Source organism: Alexandromys fortis, unplaced genomic scaffold (genome assembly GCF_014885135.2).
Source record: "Alexandromys fortis isolate MF-2015 unplaced genomic scaffold, M_Fortis_MF-2015_v1.1 scaffold_413, whole genome shotgun sequence".
NCBI classification, from domain to species: Eukaryota; Metazoa; Chordata; class Mammalia; order Rodentia; family Cricetidae; genus Alexandromys; species Alexandromys fortis.
Window position 1 is genome coordinate 58,654 of NW_026068299.1, and position 20,048 is coordinate 78,701.

The 20,048-nt window shown below is 37.8% G+C and overlaps 1 protein-coding gene across 1 annotated transcript in view; it reads right to left on the reverse strand.

Annotated features, from left to right (window-relative positions):
- LOC126494978 (killer cell immunoglobulin-like receptor 3DL1) overlaps positions 1-20,048 on the reverse strand; it is a 29,281-nt gene that overhangs the window by 4,428 nt on the left and 4,805 nt on the right. Inside the window, exons 3-5 of the mRNA XM_050132564.1 lie at positions 6,653-6,934; positions 5,182-5,487; positions 2,987-3,280 (exon numbers count right to left, since the gene is read on the reverse strand). Of these exons, the coding sequence (XP_049988521.1) occupies positions 2,987-3,280; positions 5,182-5,487; positions 6,653-6,934 (882 nt within the window). The remainder of the gene's footprint in view (positions 1-2,986; positions 3,281-5,181; positions 5,488-6,652; positions 6,935-20,048) is intronic.

Here is a 20,048-nt window from a genome sequence, read left to right on the forward strand (position 1 = left end):
AAAAAAGTTGGGAGTATGGGGTGGGGGTAGGGGTTTGGTTGGAGGAAAGGGACAGGGGGAGAGAGAAAGAAAGAAGGGAAAAATGGGGAGAGCTTTGGGGAGTGAGAGGGTAAAGGTAGAGGAAGGGCTGATATAGGAGCAAGGAAGAAGATATCTCCATTAAGGGAGCCATTTTAGGGATGGCAAGAGAATTGGCTCTAGTGGGGATCCCAGGTGTCCATGGGGATGTCCCCAGATAGGTCCTTGGGCAACAGAGGAGAGGAACTGGCCCCTGATGATTATCTCAAATATCACCATAGAATCTTCATCAGGCGATAGATGGAGACAGAGACAGAGACCCTAATCAGAGCAATGGACTGAGCTCCCAAGGTCCAGTTGAAAAGCAGAAGGAGGGAGAAAATGAGTAAGGAAGTTAGGACCATGAGGGGTTGGTCTACCCACTGAGACAGTGTGCCTGTATTAATGGGAGCTCTCCAAATACAGCTGGACCAGGACTGAATGAGCATGTGGTCAAACTGCACTCTTTGAATGTGGCTGACAATGGGGCAGACTGAGAAGCCATTGATAATGGCACTGGGACCTCTTTCTACTGCATGTACTGGCTTTTTGGGACCCTAGTCTATTTGGATGCATAGCTTACTAGGCTTGGATGGAGGAGGGCCTTGAACTTCCCATAGGCAGGGTACCTTGTCTTCTCTTAAGGAGGGAGCAGGAGGGAAGAGGGTGAGTGGGGGAGTGAGAGTGAAATGGGAGGATGGGATAAAGTGTAAATTTCTGAATGGAAAAATAAAAGAAAAAAATAAAGAAATACACAAAAGTCTACATTAAGTATAAACCAGTTGGCCTATTATTTCAGGCTTCTTATTAATTAATTCTTACATCTTAAATTGTCCCATTAGTCTTGTCTGTGTTAGCCACATGGCTTGGTACCTTCATCAGTGAGGCATTCTCATCTTATTTCCTCTGTGTCTGGCTGATGACTGCAGACTGACTCCTTCAGACTGACTCCTCCCTCTTCCTAGAATTCTCCTGTTCTTATTGCCCCACCTCTACTTCCTGCCTGACTGCCCCACCTATACTTAATGCCTGGCTACTGGTCAATCAATGTTTTATTAAAATTAATACAAGTGACAGGATAAAAGACGATTGTTCCACAACATTTATTGATTGAAGGATAGTTAATACGCTATTTTTAGGGCAAGAGTTTTGATAGAGAACCTAATAATAATATACATCTCAATGGAAATAGTATTAAACTGATTCTTAATGAGTTTATTATTATAACCATATTTTAATGCATTTTTCAACTCTCAGCAGTTGAGTCTATATTTGTGATAGATGGTGATCAATAGAGATACCCACAACTGGGTAAAGTTGCAGAGAATAAGAGATCATAGAATTGTTGGCCTTATATGAGACATCTACATCTTATATCCTTCTCCAAATATTCACCATCATTGTGAAAGAGATGGAAGAAGAGATTGCAAAAGAGGCTCTATATGACTATAAAGAAACTGTCTTCTCTACACCGCAGGGCAGTTGAATATATAAACTTTCTAAGAGATCATGGTAGCAAGCCCAAGAGTGTTGCAAGTTCAAGCTAGACAAATTCCCAGCGTGGAAAGACAAGGTCATCTTGATGTCCTACCCCTGGTCAAGGGGCTGTAGGCAATTGATAACTGTTGGGAAGAGGGGTGTCAGTTTTAGGAGAGCTGTTGCTAGTAAGATGACCATGCTCCTTCAGAAGTCTACACCTCCATGAACATATATGCATTATGCATGTGGAAGAGACCTGAAGGACACCAGGTAGAGGTCATGTGTTTACTATCTTAATCTGAGATTGATAGTAGTGTTCAGTTAATCTGTTTAGCAACTTCTACATCTACAACACTCTTGAACCAAACAACGAATTCTCTCTCAGGAGAAAAATAAAGTCAAGTCTATTCCATCATAGACAACATTTTTATAAAATCATTTTTTCTCACTTACTTCCTTTCTCCAGGAGGAACTGAAATAGAATGAGCAGTTTGTCATCCCTGGAAGGGAGTAAAATCTGCTCTCCTTTTCACTTGTAGGAGATCTCAGATACAGTTTTTACTCTACTCCCCAAAACTTCTGATGTTGCAGAGTATAAGAATCACAGAGAGGAGATGATGATGCTAAGACTACTGAGCTGTGAGAGATCTGAGTCAAAACGTGAACCCAAGAGTTTTTGGTCCCTACATTTCCACGACAGAGAAGAGGAAAAATTACTCACTAGTTTTGGAGTCTGATTCGATGCATGAAGTACAGTTTCTTGATGACCTTACTAGGGAAGGGGAGAGGAGAGAGAGAAAGTTCATCAAAGACTTTGTGCCTTCCCTGTTTCGAAAGTCCTTTGGATTTGGATAGTAAGTAGCACCCACTCCACCTCTTAGTGCTGTCTTTAGTGTTATATGATGCCATTAGATGGTTTGCTTTGAAATTTTGTTTTCAAATTGTGATGAGTCAATGGGAATACTATGGAGATATCTATGTGAGGCAGAGATCAGGACTGCTCCATCCTTGACCTACTCAAACTGATTGAAATCTTATCCCTAATGAGTCTATCCTGACCTCTTTCTAATTCTCCCTGGAGACCTACACATTCCAGTGTGGTTGAACAATCAGGATAAGGATTGTTGAGGAAATGCCTTGTCTATTATTTTGTGATATGATATTCATTCTCAAAATAAATAAAAAAGTTTTAAAATTAAATATAATTGTATCTCTTACCTGATCCCTGTCGTCTCTCCAGCTCCACCCAGGTAGCCTTCCTTCAAGTTTTCCTACACACTACCTTATCTTGATACCCTCTTTGTCTTTGATTAATATTGTTAAGTGTGTATTATATATATTTATATATATGTACATACACACACACATATATATATATACAGATTATGTATATGTGTATTTACTTAGTTTCATTAGTCAAAAGACATGATGAATAGGCAAGACATTTTACCTGTGACAGAAATGTGCAGTGGGTCACTTGGGGATGACCATACATGGGAAGAGTTCCTGAAAAAGCCATAGCACCTATAAGTCCCAGACTGGTTCATAGTAACAAGTAGGAAGTTGGCCTGGAATGTCCCACTGTGGCTCTGCTCTGCAGACAGCCCATGTCCCTGAGGCACCCCTTCCATGAACAGATGGAACATGTCAAACTGATGGTCAGAGGTGCAGGACAAGGTTATGTTCTCTCCTGACATCACCACAGGACCCCTCGTGGCTAACAGAGAAGGTTTCTTGTACAAACCTGGAAGAAAGGAGGAAGAGACAGTTAGAGGGGCAGTTCTTTACCAGTGTTCAATCACTCCTCAGAGTTCTGTCTCCCTGCTTCCATTTCTGTGATCACTCTCTCTCAAGCCCAACATTCATGTGTTCTTTTTTCTACCTCCCTAATTCTTTCTATCTCTCACTTTTCTTCTATATTATCTTACTGATTCTTTGACTTAACATCAATCCTATAATCATACATTTGCCTCAATTTTATTTTTGACAGTTTCTACCTCTATATGCATAGGTTCAACCATCTTTCTTTTTATATTTGTTTTATAAACAGATATTTAACTTAAGAAGCATTTGGCTTCATTATTGAACATTCAAATATGTAATGTATTTTTATACTTGTTTTCATTAAAAAATTGGAATTAGAATATAATTACATTATTTCATGGCCTCTTTTCCTTTTAGTGTAGTTACATATATATATATATGTGTGTGTGTGTGTGTGTGTAGTTATAATCACATTTATGCTATCATTCTCTCTTGTCCCCCAACCTTCCCTGATTCCATTCCTTTATTATTCTTTATACTTTCAGTTTTTCCAAATATTCTGTTAAACAATGAGTTTAATTAGATGTACTTGTTATTTTGTTAGCATATAAATCAATGTACTTCATAAAAACGTCCTCATATAGTATATTTTTTTCATTTTCTACCCAATTCCTTCCCTTATACCTCTGCTTGTTCTTCTCTGCATTTTGACTTCAATGGCATATGTATTCTTCCTCTTTACACATCCCTCTTTGTTAATCTCCTTCCCATTCTCATGGTTATTTCCCAATTTCATGACCTACAACTTTCTCATCCTTTGAATATTAAAAATGTAGAATCTGACCTGATTCTAAGTAATTATTTTTTTCTACATGTGTTAATGAATCTCTTTTCCAAATGCAGGATATTCTATTAATGTGGTGTTTGTTTTCCTTAAACAGGGGACATGATGATCTTCTCTCACTTAATACTTTGTGTGTATAATGATCAAGTGTAATCTCCTATTGGCCTCCCTATCTCTGCTTTAAAATATTTGATATTTGCCATTTTTCTCCACCTCTACTTTCAAATTTTCCACTCAAGCTTAAGACTTTTGCAGGTTTTCTCCTCCCACAAATGCCATGCTTACATTTTCCTCAGCCCTTTCTATCGTTGCATCTTTCTCTCAGTCTCTCTGTCTTATTTACTATTTTTTTTGTATTTCCATGTCTCTGTATTATTTGTTTCTGTGTATCCCAGGGGGAACTGTTATAGATTTTTTCACCTATCCTAGAATGTCTGAATAACTTGGGAACATAGACTGACAAAAGTTTGAAAATGCAGAGAACAAACAGCAATTGGTGGTGTGCTCAATTACCCATGGTTATGCTATTTTTTGATGAATAGTCAGTCAAACATAGAAATTGAAGAACTGTCAAACTAGGTAAAATTTTATGTGTGCCATCTTTATCCAGACCTCATATTAATTAAAAACCAGCCCCACTCAACACATAAACTCATATCAGAAAAATGACATGTTTATGTCTCTGACAGATGAATTGAAAAGGTAGGAAGTAAACAAAATTCTGAACTGTTGATGTCATTGAATATTAGTAGAAGGATGTCATTGTCTCTGATCATATCAATTTCACTGAGTTACCCCTTTCTCTTTACTTCTAATTATGATTCAATTGACATCTGTGTATCTGTGCTTTATATTATAACCAATGGTGTCTCTTGTGTGTCAGTTTTCATTGTCCGTGTCAGTGACATATTTACCAAGGATGCCTTTTTCTAAGTTTTACTAAGGATACCTTCATTTTCCCCACCATCTTCCAGGACTTCAAGTCTATAGAAGTTCTATATCACAGAGAAGATGAGGACCAGGTAACACCCTCTTACCTGTGATCATTATGTCAACAGGGTCACTGGATTCAGACCACTCATATGGTGTTTTGTTATAAGAACCATAGCATATGTAAACACCAGCATGGTCAGGTGTCACAGGACCTATTGAGAAGATGGCATGGGAACCCCCATGATAAGATCCTGCAGGAAGCTGGAAAGAGCCATTGATTATTTGCTTTCTATGAGAAGTCAAAATGAAAGTGTCAAACATAATCTCTGAACGACACTCTAGGGTCATCTTCTCTCCTGATTTTACCAGGGGAGTTGATAGGACCAATAGGAAAGGATTCCTGTAGATTCCTGTAGAAATAGAGAGAGTGAGTAAGAACCTGACCCCAATCTATATATCCCAGAAAATCTATAATTCTCTACCTTAACCTGTTCTTCCTGTCAGTGTCCTAGTATCCTTGTCTGTGTTTATGTCAACTTTTTACACAAACTTTTTCATCTTTCTCTGATCATTTCTGACTTCTGTGAATCTGGTAGCAGTACAGTATTTTCTCACTGGCTTATTGGGATAAAGTGTCTCCTGAACCATTCTATTGGAGCCACTATTGCCCTTTTCTATGGGAAGGCAGAAAACATGGCAAGCTTTAGGCTGGGTTCTTTTATGAGTCCATTTAATGATCCTTTTGAATGACTATAATCATTGGCAAGGGAAGATAATTAGTAGTGAAGATAGGTATTATGAAATCTCTTCTGGCATTTTCTATGGTTCAAAATTCTGTAAGGCTATTGAAATATGGCATCATGAGTATTATTTCCTACAATAAATGAATGTATTGCTTTCCTGACTTAGTGACCTCTACATTTCCTTGCCCAGTTCTTAAATTGGCCTTGACATTGACTCTGGTCTTAGTTTCCAATTGCTATCATAACAATTCATCACAAATATGATTCTTAAAAAGAACACAAGTGTTGTGAAGATCAGAACTCTGAAACAAGCCCAAATAGCATAAGTGATCTGCAGGGACATGTTACTGCTGAAATCAATAGGTAAGTATTCATTACTTTGTGCCTTCCAGTTTCTAGAGGCCTCATGCTTTTCTTGGCACTCGGACCCTTCCTCTACTGTAAGAGTTAGCATTAGGATGTCTCCCTCATGTTTTGTTCTTCTTATAACAGTATTTTTCCTCATTTAATTTTATGGTCCCTTGTGTTTCTATAGAGCCTGGATAATTAAGGCTATTCTCCTATCCAGATGTCAAACTGTTAATACCTGAATTCCATCTTCAAGCCCAAATTATCCCTGACTTAACACTACTTAACACTGTCTTAACATTCATGAAGTCTCAGGCAGAAGAAAATACATGTCCTTGGGTTTATGGTGTGCTCACCAAGGTATCCAACTGCCATTGTTGAATATTACTTTGTGATGCTGAAACTCTGCCTAAAATTAATCCTGAAAATTCTATTGTCTTGAGATTTGAGGAAATGAAATGACAATCCAAACATGATCTCTGACCTGAAATTATGATCTCCAGAGGGTCACTGTGTGATGAGAGTTCACTAGGACATTGACTATTATAATCATAGCATCTGTAGGTACCTGCATATGCTTGTGTCACAGGACCCAGGAGAAGTCTCTTTTGGAATATTCTGTCATGGATCTGAGGGAAAGGTTCTCCATGTTCTTTGTACAGCCTGGATGTATTATGCTTATTAGAGTCACAATGAATTTCCACATGCTGTCCTTTAGGAACTACAGGGCTTGGCCAGGCAGACAGTGAAGGCTTGTCATGACTTCCTGTGGGAAGATGCACAGAGTAAAATATTTCATGATCCCCCTGTATTCCTGACATTTGAGTTTCCAATTTTCACTTCTTCAGGGTCCTTTGTACAACAAGTTTCTCTGAATTGCAACATCCCTGTTTCGGAGTTAGAAGCTGAAATACTCAGGGGAATCAGGAGGTAAACAAACATTATATGTACTAGAAAGTTGAAACTTGCAAAGTTCAAAATTGAATCTCTCTATTTCTGCAGAAACTGGTCCTGCTGAATTTTAAGAGATGGTATCTAACACCAGTTTATTTGCATGCAAGTTATATATTCCCAAGAAAAGTCATAAACACAATAGTGTCATTTTCATGTAATGAGTGTCCCCTAACTACCACAACATAATGTATATCATTCTATGCTAAGATACATTAACTGAGAATTATTTGTAAGTATAAAATAATGAAGTAAATTTGGTCATAAAATGTAATCTAAAAAGAAATTCATCAGATGAAAATAGAAAAGATTAATCTGTGAGAAGACAGATGGAAACTGTGGAAACTAAGAAAGCAGAAAAGGTATGCTCTTGATTCAATTTTGCTGTCTCTAGAAATCTAACAATACTCAGATTAAAATTAAATTGTAAGCATGCTAGATCTCAGGAATGAGGGTGAGTCAGACCAAAAATAAAGAAAATTTATAACAAAATAGGAGGAATGAGTCCTTCTAACTACACTATCCCTTATGCACTGTTGTACACACATTCATTTACAGAGGTCATACTCATTCATTTTCTATACTAAGAGGGATAGGGATAGCTTAGAGGCAGACATATAGTTTCCACACCATTTCAAGGCTTCTTGCATATGAAACTTTAAGAGTATAGTTTTCTCTGACACTTGGGTCACTTAATGATAAAAATGATTTCAACTTATGATTGTCAGCCCTCCCATGAATCTTGGTTGTTGTTCTTTATTTAATGGTGTATGTTCACCAGGAAAGAGACAAATAGCAAAACACTTCAGTGAAGAGTATATAGACTCCAGCCAGTATAAATATCTTGCAACACTCCTCAGTAGAGGTGATCAAGGATGTCAATGAGAGACTGGCTTTGATTGTGAAGTATGTCCAGTGATCTTACTGATCCAGAATCCCAGGTAGAAACAACATATGATCTTAAAACAGAAGAAGTAAGCTAGTTAAACAAGCAAAATTGATATCAAGGTCATCCTGTTCAGGATTGAAACCAGTTTTCTGAAGTTCATTCTCAAGTTAGACTAAATAGTAAAAAAAAAATTCAGTAGTATACTTGATACAACAGGAGAATGAGTGAGGCTAGATCAGGCATTACATAGTCTTATGCATAAATACAGAACCTGAATGAAAAACAATGAAGAATGACAAGATTTCTTTTTGATACCATTCAATACCAAATTATCAGTCATAAAAATTCAAGAAAGAATAAAAGATTATAGAGGCTTTCTTGGGTGTGTAAGGGAGGAGATAGAACTAGGATGAGTTTAGACAGGGGGATACATGTAATTAAAACACATTGTATAAAATTATAAAAGAATCATTAACATATTAAAAGAAAGAAATAACAGAACTAATTAAAAAACAGAAACAACAAAGAGAAGCAATGATATCACACTGATGAAAACAAGTAAAATGAATATGATCAGGTCCAAAAAGGTTCAACCACACAAGAAATTGAATTGAAATAATCAGAATCACAGAACATATTTTATCATAAGAGATCCTGATATCAGAATGAAAAAAGAAGTAAAAACCAAATGAGGGACTTCCAGTACACTTACTGTCAGACTTCAGAGCAAATATCTACAGGTCCTAAGAAATAAGGATGATGCATTCAATGAGGTGAGTGGAAAAAAAAACCCTGCCTATAAATATCAACAATACTGACCTTCAGAAATAGAGTTAATGAATTTCTCAGAAAAATTGTAGCAGAGTTCAGTCAACATAAGCACAGGAAATGCTGTGAAGTTATTCAAGCAGAAAGAAAAGGCTGCTAATGAGTTACGTGGAAACATCTTCTTGTAGAGAATGTAGAATAGTTCACAAGCCAAAATAAGAGGTATCAATACTGTGCTGGTGATATACAAATTTTATCATTTGTATATATGTTTGAAGACAAAAACAGTAACTTCAATGGTTTGCCAAGTGACAAACATACATAATCATAAATTACAGCATCAAAATTTCAAAATATGTGGAGGTGGTTAGGTTAGAGTGTTGCAAAGTAGATTTTAAAACAATTGATTAATCTCCATGTTTTTGAACCGTACCTTTAATCATAGTTCTTGGTTGGCAGAGGCAGGCCAATATCTGATTTCATGGTCAGTCTGGTCTACAAAGTGACTTCTAAGATAGTTAGAGCTAAACAGAGATATCCTGTCTATAAAAGATGAAAAAATGCTTATCTGAACAAAGTTGATGCCTTTCTCATCCAGGGGCAGTGTCTGGGACAATCTCAGACAGATCTGAGAGGCTGGATTCTGGAGTCATAACTTTACAGTTCATAAGATTTTCCAAGGAGTCATTCACAGAGGCCACAAGACAACACACTGTAATTCTGATCTCCTGCTAAAATAAAACCTATTTATTGGGATGGGTAGTAACTCAAGATTTTAACAATGGACTCACCTGCTTGTGCCAACATCCTCAGGACTAGGAAGGAGCCTGAAAAGAAAAACTCAGGATGGGTGATCTATCTCCTTTCAACAGCCTAGCCATCTGACCTCCTTATCCCTGTTGGGCCTCCATACATTAGAATTAGAGACTGATTTGTTAAGATGAACTCGTTAACCAATATCCACCATGGAAGCCAGTGTTTCTGCTGTGGTCAGTTCCAGTCTCCTAGGCTAATATTTCCACCCTGGCATCCCAGCCCATGTATTCCCAGTAGGACTCACCAATCCACACAATGCTTTTGAGCACAGAGAGCATGGTGCTTCTTTAGGTCACAAGAGGCAGAGCCGGAATAAAACATACAGGATGTCATGAGAGTCTTGAATTAACTATCTAACCACAGCACGGAAGACTAACCAATATAGCACGTCCGCTTTCACCCCGTGTTTATGAATTTTCTTCCAGACATGTTTTCTCTGTAACCTTGACTAGTTGGGAATGCACTTTGTAGAGCAGGCTGGTTTTCAATTTAAAGATCTACCGAAGAGTGCCCCACAAGTGCTTGGATTAAAGGGGCGGTCTCCATAGGAGGGTTCACAAACACTCCCCATTTTACCATAGTCTCAAAAGAACACAGCTTTTCGAAAATTGTTTATTTATAAGTTGTTCAGCCACAGAATCTGCCATGATTACAGTTGAGTTGCAACCTGGACCCAACACCTTTTCATCCAAATAGTCAACTACCTGATTATTTTATTAAATGTTTGCAAGTTGTTGCTTTTTAAATATGAGATGCAATGCCTCCTTTGTTCTTTGCAAAATTTCCAATGAATATTAGTCATGTTATAACAGCAATCCTAATGTGTCTATCAAAATGATAATGCTGTTAATAATCCCATATTGGATTATAATTATTCAATATTTTACTTGATTAATTGTCTAGTTTATAGAATAATAAAATTCCACTTCTTTTCAAAAATCAATGAAATAAAAAAGTATATTTTTGCTTTAACTGAAAGTTCTTTTAAGATGTAGCATTAATATTTTTTAAAAATTTATTTTAAATTATATGTGAGTATGTGCATGTGAGGGCTGGTGACTTGTTAGGCTAGAGAAGGGCACTGTTGAGATGCCTTGGAGCTGGAGTCAAAGGCAATTCTGAGCCTTCTAGTGTAGGCATTGGGAACTGACATTGTGTTGTAATGAGAGCGGTCGGCTGCTTCCCTGATACCCAGCTAGTTTATACCAAAAATAACCACACCAAATTGTATTAATTAAATTACTGCCTGCCCCATTATTTCTAATCTCTTATTGGCTAACTCTCACATCTTGATTCAACCCATTTTCAATACTCTGTATGCCACCACGGGGTTATGTCTTACCTGGAAAGATTAAGCATGTCTGACCTGGTGGCTGGCTCCCTGGTGGCTCTCTGACTGTGCTTTCTTCCTCCAAGATTTCTGTTCTGTCTTCCCCACCTACCTGAGTTTGCCCTATCAACTAGGCCAAGGCAGTCTCTTTATTTCACCAATGAAAGTAACACATAGAAAGAAGACCCTCCTACACCAAAGTTGGGTCCTCTGCATGTTCAGAACACACTCTTCACCTCTGAGCAATCTCTCCAGCCCTACACCCTCACAATTTTTACCTACCACAAATCACAAATACATATTTATTGTGTTGTACTGTTTCACTTTATTGTTGAATAGTTGACATAGAAGTTTCTGAAAATGCTTAATATGTTCAATTTGACAAGTTGTTTTGCCTTTTTTTCTGATATTTTTAATTTTGCAAGACTCATTCCTGAATCAATAGCATTTGTTTTTTATGTCTGTAAGACAATAAATAAATGACAATGAACTTGGATAATAAGCTTAAATATTCTTTTGGGGTATTTCTAGAATAGTCTGTCAGAGGCCAACAAGCTGTAAGACATGGCAAAGAAGTAGATTGTAGTATATATTTAGAGTATATTATCAGCTATATTTCATCACAAAGTTAGACATGTTTATTCATTACTCTGTATTTCTAAAGGTACAGTTTTATTAATATATTTTATATAAATTATAATTATACAATTTCTCCATCTCTTTCTCTTTTCAATGTCTCCTATAACCACTTTTGATCTCTGAGATTCATCTTATCTTTAATTACATTTATATAACTACGCATGAACAGAAAGACACATACCCTTATGTTTATATTCTTAAATATGTAAATTGGATATGATTAGTGTTTATAATATTATTTTTATGTATACATATTATTTATATGTGACTAAATTTATGGATTCCCAGAGGACCCCTTTGGCCAGGACCTAAATTAGATGTAACACATTACAAGTGCCAGAACTTTCTTTTGATAGCAAGGGTTAGAACTCTATCTTCTCCATTTTTAGACAATTTCATGTAAATTACTTTCATTTATTTAAGTATTTTAGTAATTTTAGTGCTGTAACAGGTTTTAATATCCATCGAATGGTCCTCAATTTTAGCTATCTCTCCCCAGATTCCATCCCTTATTCTACATTCCATCCTCTGCTCCACTTGTTAGCACTATTATAGACCCCCATTTTTAGTCTATCTTCCTTTACCAACAAGATGTGTCTGTACCTCTAGTCACTTAGACTATAATTATCCTCTGAATCTATGGATTTTATTTTGGTTATCTCTGACTTAACAGCCAATATCAACACATAAGCAAATATATACCATATTTTCTTTATGTATCTGGGTTATTTCACTCAGAATGAGTATTTTCTAGTTTCATTCAATTGCTTGTGAATTCTATGATATACCCCATTTTTAATGACTAAATAATAATTCATTGTGTAAGTGAAATATTTTCATTATCAGTTATTCTGTTGAGGAACATCTACATTGTTTTCTAATGAAAACTATGATGAATAAAGCAGAAATGAACAAATCTGAGCCAGGATCTCTTTGGTAGGATGAAATGTCTTTTGGAATATTCCTAAGGGTAATATCTAAATGCATCTAAAAAATATCTAAATCTAAAAAAAAAATAAAAAAATCTAAATCTATATTGATTCACATTTTCAAGAAGAACTAACTCTTATTTCTGCAGGGACTATACAGGTTTGTACTGCTACCAGCAACAGTTAAGTGTTTTCTTGGAATTACTTCTTCACCAGCATGAGCTGATACTTGTTTTCTTAATCTTAGCCATCCTGACAGTTGTAAAATAGGATCTTGAAGTAATTTTGATTTGGAAAGTTCCTTAAGTGATTTTCAGCTCTTTGGGATATCTCTTCTTGAGAATTTTCCATTTCTATCTGTGCCTCATCTCAAAATAGGGTTATTTATTTATTTATTTATTTATGCTAGCAAGTATTTTGGGTTCTTTATATATTTTTGTTATGAGTCCTGTATTGGTTGTAGAGTTTATAAATGTCATTTCCCTTTCTCAAGAAAGCTGTCTTGTCTGAATGATGGTATCCTTTGTCCTGCTGAAGGTTCTCAGTCTCATGGGTTCCTGCTTATTGATTGTTGTTCTTAAGGCATGTATTATTGGTGTTCTAATCATAAAGTTATTTCCTATACTACTATGTCTGAATATTTTCCCCAATTCTTCCTGTGTCTGGTTCAGTGTATCTGTTCTTATATTGAGGCCTTCAACCCATTTGAAATTGAGTTTTGTGCAAGTTCATAAGAATGAATCTATTTGTATTCTTCTATATTCAGTCATCTTGTTTGAAAAGAACCACTTGTTGAAGATGATGTCTTTTTCCCAGTGTGTGTTCCTTGCTTCTTTAGCAAAAACCAAATGTACACAGTTGCCTGGATTTATATATGAATCTGCAAGTTGATTCCATCAATGAACATGTCTGTTTTTGTACCAGTAACACTCTGTGCTTGTCACTATAGCTCTGTAGTGCAACTTGATAGCAGGAATGTTTAGACCTCCGGCAGTTCTTCATTGCTCAGCATTGTTTAAGCTATTCTGTTATTGTGTGTATGTGTGTGTATGTATGTGTGTGTGTGTGTGTTCACATTTGAAGCTGAAAATTGTCCTCTTAAACTCTGAGTAACTATATTAGAATTTTGATGGGGTTTGTATTGAGTCTATAGATTACTCAGTTGGCAGAATGTCCAATTTCCTATGTTTATCCTATTGATCCTCAATCTTGAAAGTTCTCTTTATCTTTTGATATTTCTTGAATTTTTTCTCCAATGACTTCATGGTTTCTGTCACACAAGACAGTAACTTGTTTCATTAGAGATGCTAAATGATAATTTAAATTTTTTGTGTCTATTGTGAAAGATGTTTTCCTCATTTTATTCTCAGTTTGTTTGTCATTTGTATATAACAAGGATACTGACTTTTGTGATTTAATTTTTTCTTTTCTTTTTTTTCATTTTTTTCTTCCACCTCCTCCCCTCCAACCATTTCCCCTCCTCTCCCTATTCCCCCTCTCCCTCCCTCTACAGTCCAAAGAGCAGTCAGGGTTCCCTGCCCTGTGGGAAGTCCAAGGTCCTCTCCCCTCCATCCAGGTCTAGGAAGGAGAGCATCCAAACAGACTAGGCTCCCACAAAGCCAGTACATGCAGTAGAATCAAAAGCCAGTTCCATTGTCCTTGGCTTCTCAGTCAGCCCTCCTTGTAAGCCACGTTCAGAGAGTCCAGTTTGGTCACATGCTCCATTAGTCGCAGTCCAGCTGGCCTTGGTGAGTTCCCATTAGATCACCCCTCGCGGTCCTGACTTCCTTGCTCATGTTCTCCCTCCTTCTGCTCCTCATTTGGACCTGGGGAGCTCAATCCAGTGCTCCAGTATGGGTCTCTGTTTCTATCAGATAAAGGTTCTATGGTGATCTGCAAGATATTCATCAGTGTGGCTATAGGATAGGGCCAGTTCAGGTGCCCTCTCCTCAGCTGATCAAGGAACAAGCTGGGGACATCTCCCTGGACACCTGGGAACCCCTCTAGAGTCCAGTCTCTTTCCAACCCTAAAATGGCTCCCTTAATTAAGATATATACTTCCCTGCTCCCAAATCCTCTCTTCCTCCACCCCAACTGTCCCATTCCCCCAAGCTCTCCCCATCCCTCCCTTCTTACTTCTCTCTCCCCATCGCCCCTTACCCCCACCCCCCTCCCACCCCCCAAGCTCTCAATTTTTGCCTGGTAATCTTGTCTACTTTCAATATCTAAGAGGATAACCACATGCTTTCCTTTGGGTTCACCTTCCTATTTAGCTTCTCTAGGATCATGAATTATAGGCTCAATGTCCTTTAATTATGGCTAGAATCCACTAATGAGTGAGTACATACCATATTCATCTTTTTGGGTCTGGGTTACCTCACTCAGGATAGTGTTTTCTATTTCCATCCATTTGCATGCAAAATTCTATTTACTTTGCTGACACTGTTTATTAGTTGCAGAAGCTTCCATGTAGATTTTTCAGATCACTCATGTATACTATCACATAATCTGCTAATACAGATGCTTGAACATCTTTTTCAGTTTGTATCTCCTTGCTCTCCTCAGCTGTCTTTTACTCTAGGTAAGAATTTAAGCACTATATTGGACAGATATGAAGAGAGTAGACAAGTTTGTGTTTTCCCTGATTTTACTAGAATTGCTGTGCATTTTTCTGCATTAGGGTTGATGTTGACTATGTGTTTCCTATAGATTGCCTTAAGTTATGGTCCTTGTAACCATGACACATTTTTTAAAAAGTTAGCACAGTCTTGAGAGTCCATGTTCATTTTTCAGGCCCACAGTCTCGAGAAGCCAACAGTCACCATGAAACCCAGACATTTATATAATAGAGGTAACCAAGCCCAAAACATTGAAATTGAGTTACTGCTACCTATGCATAATGCTAAGTATATTAGTCTATCATCGACTGTCATAAATTCAACTAGTCTTTCTGTAAAGCGTGGGTCTAGTTTTTGTGGGGGCCCTGTCTTCCTTTGTAGCCCACTTACATGTTTGTAATCTTTGAGAAAAGGATGTTGGTATCCTGTGTGGCTCTTATGCAGATATAGTTTCAGTTAGCTTCATCTGCATGTGAGTTCACAACATCAGATATTTGTTACTGAGTAGATTGACCAACAGGATATGTGAGGTTTGAGTTCCTGGCCACATATTTCTATATTTGTTACTTCAAAAGCAAAAGAAATACTTTCTTTGTGAAATACTTAGTTCTAAATTCTCTTGGATAGTCTCTTATAAAGAGATTAGAATTCTTCTCTTTATATTTCTGACTTTTAGGAATGGTTTTCTCAAGGAATTTATAGTGGTGATCAAATTCCTGCATCTCTTTTCACTTTAAATTTCTTTTTATTTTTTTCCTTGCAGGGTTGCTTATGCAGCCCAGTGTATACCAGAATTCACTCCTGAAGAACAGACTGGACTAGAATATGAGTTCATTCTTCTCCATCTTGCCCAACCCTGGATCCACATGTGTGCATCATACCACTTCTATTTAACCATTCTCCCATTTATTTATTTATTAACTTATTAAAGATTTCTGCCTCCTCCCTGCCACCACCTCCCATTTCCCTCCCCCTCCCCCTATGAAGTCCCCCTCCCTCATCAGCCCAAAGAGCAATCAGGGTTCCCTGCCCTGTGGGAAGTCCAAGGGCCACCTACCTCCATCCAGGTCTAGTAAGGTGAGCTAAATAAGAAGGTGAACCCAAAGAAAAACATATAGGCATCCTCCTGGATATTAACCTTCATCAGATGATGAAAGGAGACAGAGTCAGAGACCCACATTGGAGCACCAGACAGAAATCTCAAGGTCCAAATCAGGAGCAGAAGGAGAGAGAGCACGAGCAAGGAACTCAGGACCGCGAGGGGTGCACCCACACACTGAGACAATGGGGATGTTCTATTGGGATCTCCCTTTTATTTTTAAGCTATAAAAGGTTCATTTCAATTAAGTTCAATCATTGTGGGTAAGTATCAGAGACAGTCGCTCAAGGCAGATAACTGGTCACATTTTATCCATAGTTAATAATCAGAACTCAAAGAACACATGCTTATTCTTAGTTTTTTTTTTCACTTTAATTTGAGGAACTTTTCTGATTAGGAAATGGTGTCACTCCCTAAATAGTAACCAGGTCTCTCACAACATCTAAAAACAAACAAACAAACAAACAAACAAACAAAAAACAGGAAAATACGGTCCAGACACGCCCATGAGCCAACTCTTTGATTTAGAGAAACTCTCAAACTTTGTCTTGCAGTAATTGTGCCTATAGATCAGATTATAGTATAGATTGTGGCAAATGGACATTTTAATTAAAAACCACACTAGCAGAAATGCCATTTACTATTGCCTAAAATTTTTAGAAAAAGGTCTCACCACTTTATCTTGCTACTAACTACTCTTGAGAAAATACCTGAGGGACTTTTAGTCATCAGCACATCATGGATACAGATGCGATGCATATTCATGGTTTTTGATCCACTAGGTAATCACAGTGCTGTTTGTTCATTTTTGTAACAGCCTTGTCATCAGAGACCAGCCTCTCACATTACTCCTTCCCATCCTTTAACTCTTATGTTATTTCCAATGGCCACCTTTGTTGTCCCCTGATCCTTAAAGTTCCAAAGTTGGTGTTTGTCTCTATATGTTGTTTTAGATGACTTGAGCTGAAGGATTTGTTCATTTAAGACTTTAGGTCACAGACTTACCTCCCCCTGCTGGTTTCCATTCTTCTCCTAGTTGATTATCCTTTCTGATTTACCATTACATGGATTCTGTAACCCACCATTCTCACCATTCTTTATTCTCCACTCCACTTATGCTCCCTTCCTCTCTATATCACACCCATTTGCAAGTTTGAGGGATCACCACAAAAATGAGGCTTTAATTTTCTCTATCTCCTTCACACACACACACACACACACACAGACACATATGTATAAATATTCTGTAAAGATTTTATACTTTGTTAGATAACCTAAAATATTAATAAACTTTAAACTAAATACAGTAGCCTACTTTCTCAAAGAAATGACATGTACTTTGCATTGAGTTTTGATGTCATTATAGTTCCTTTTGCCTTGGGCATGTATTACACCAGGAAACTTGTTTCTCTCAAAGCATACAACTTTTCATTGTGCATAAAATAAACTGCTTGGGATCAGAGTCAAGAAGTCTGTAACAGTCAGGCTAACTAAGTCATGATGAACTGTGTTTCCTCTTCACCTCTCGAGGTTTATTTCTCTGCATTTGCCGGGATTGCCATAGCTGGCAACAAGTCTAAGGTCCAAGACCTCAGGGGAGGGTAGAAAGTTTTCTTTAAATAGAAATTAAGGGTTCATGAAACCCCCCACAGGATTCATGACCATAAGTGAGCATGAAATTAACACAGATTTTAACCTGTATTATAGACCAAATCATTGCACAATTATCAGGTGTTTACTAAGCTTCAAAGTAAGAGGAACAAAATACTCAGAACAGCTCTGCCACTTTATTCACATAGAGCCAGTGTATGGAGAGCTTATATGGGAGATAAAATGCCTGTCAATTGTTCTCCAAGCCAGAACAGTAAGATTTTGCTTGCAACCTCTCAGGTAGGAAAATACAAAAAAATCAAGGAGAGAGAGAGAGAGAGAGGGGAGGGTGTAAATGTTCTGCTGGATGCATCTTGCCAGGGAGGCCAAATGAACTTTACAGTTGCTCAGATTCCAGGATGGTCACACCCATTTAGAACTCACCTTCCAAACCAATCTGAGTGGAGCCATTTTATCCAGCTACACCACTCTTGATTATATGCATGAAGGGATTGTAAGTCAACACACTGGATACAGTAGCACATTCATTTATAGATCCACCAGGTAATGACAGCTGCTGTGAGTTCATGTGTGCAACAGACATGTCATGTACAATGGCCAGCCTCTCTCATCATGCACCTCCCCATTCTCTGGCTCTTTCATTTCTTCACTGCTTCTCCTTTTGTGTTGTTTCTGGAGATCTTCAAGGGGCTGATGTAGATTTGGTAAGTTGCCAGTTTGTGGGAGGAGTTAGGAGATAAGTCAGTTTTGAAAATGATCAAAATAAATTGTATGCATGTATGAAACATACAATTCTCTGTTAAATGAATGGAACTTGAAAAGTTCATCCATCCTCAGTGATGTAACCCAGGAAGAAAAACATGGTATATACTCACTTATAAACTGATATTAGCCCTAGAGTAAAGGATAGCCATCCAGTAATCTAAAGACCTAAAGAATCTAAATAAGAAAGTGACTTGGGATGGCATAAATCTCATTGTGAAGGGGGAATAGATAGGATGGCATAAATCTCATTGTGAAGGGGGAATAGATATCAGAGGTAAATGTGAGGGAGGAGTCTTGATGGCGTGGTCACGGGAACAGTAGAAAGATCATTCGTGGAAGGAAGCTGGATAGAGAGAGTAATGGGAACAACAACTGGAATTAGGAGCATCTCCGGGATGAACTTGAAACCTAGTGCAATGAAAACTCCCAGAAATCTATGAGTGTGATCTTAGCTAAGAATTCTAGTGATGGAGGATTCAGAGCCTCAACCAGCCACGTTCTGTTACTAGACAAGACCAGTGGAGCGATTGGGACCCCAACCAGTTGCATAACTTTGACCTACAATTTGCTTTGCCTACAAGATATGGTGGATGAAAGGTGGCACAGAAATTGTGGGAGTGGCCAACCAATGACTGATCCAAATTGAGACCTGTAACATGAGAGGTAGTTTTTTCCTAATACTGTCTGGGAGGCATGAATCCAGAGGCTGGACATCCCAGAGATCAATGATAGACTCAAACATGACTGGAAAAATTGTCAGTGAAATGATTCTTTATGATATTCTTCTATGTTCATAGATTTTTGCCTAGCCCAACTGTCTTCAAAGAAGCTTGGATAAGGAACAGCTGGAAACATGCAGAGAACTACATCCAAACCTTTGGCAGACTCAGGGAATGCATTGGAAGAGAAGAGTGAAGGACTGTGAGAGCCAGGGTGGCAAAGTTCAACTCAAGAAACTACAGAATTAACTATCCTAAGTTCACAAGGGGTCATAGAGACTGAACCACCAAACAGAGAGCTTGTAAGGGACTGATCTAGGGTCTCCACACATGTTACAGTTGTTCAGCTTGGTCTTCTAATGTGTCTCTGACAGTGTTATGCACTTTTTAGACACTTTTCTCTTACTGGGTTGCCTTGTGCAGCTTCAATAGGAGAGTAGGTGCCAGGTCTTACTGCAACTTGATATACTCTGGCTGGATGATACCCATGGGAGGCCTGCCCTTTTCTGAATAGAAAGGAGGAGAAGTTGAATGGGGAGATGGGAAGTTGAGTGGAGGGGCTGGGAGAGAAAACCATGATTGGACTGCACAAATATTAATTATTAAAAATAAATTAAAAAGGAAATTTTCTTCAAATAAAAAATCTCATGTTAAGGATGCCATTTTATTCCTTCTCCTGCCCTTCTTTCTAGTTTTCTCTTTCTCTCTCTCTCTCTCTCTCTCTCTCTCTCTCTCTCTCTCTCTCT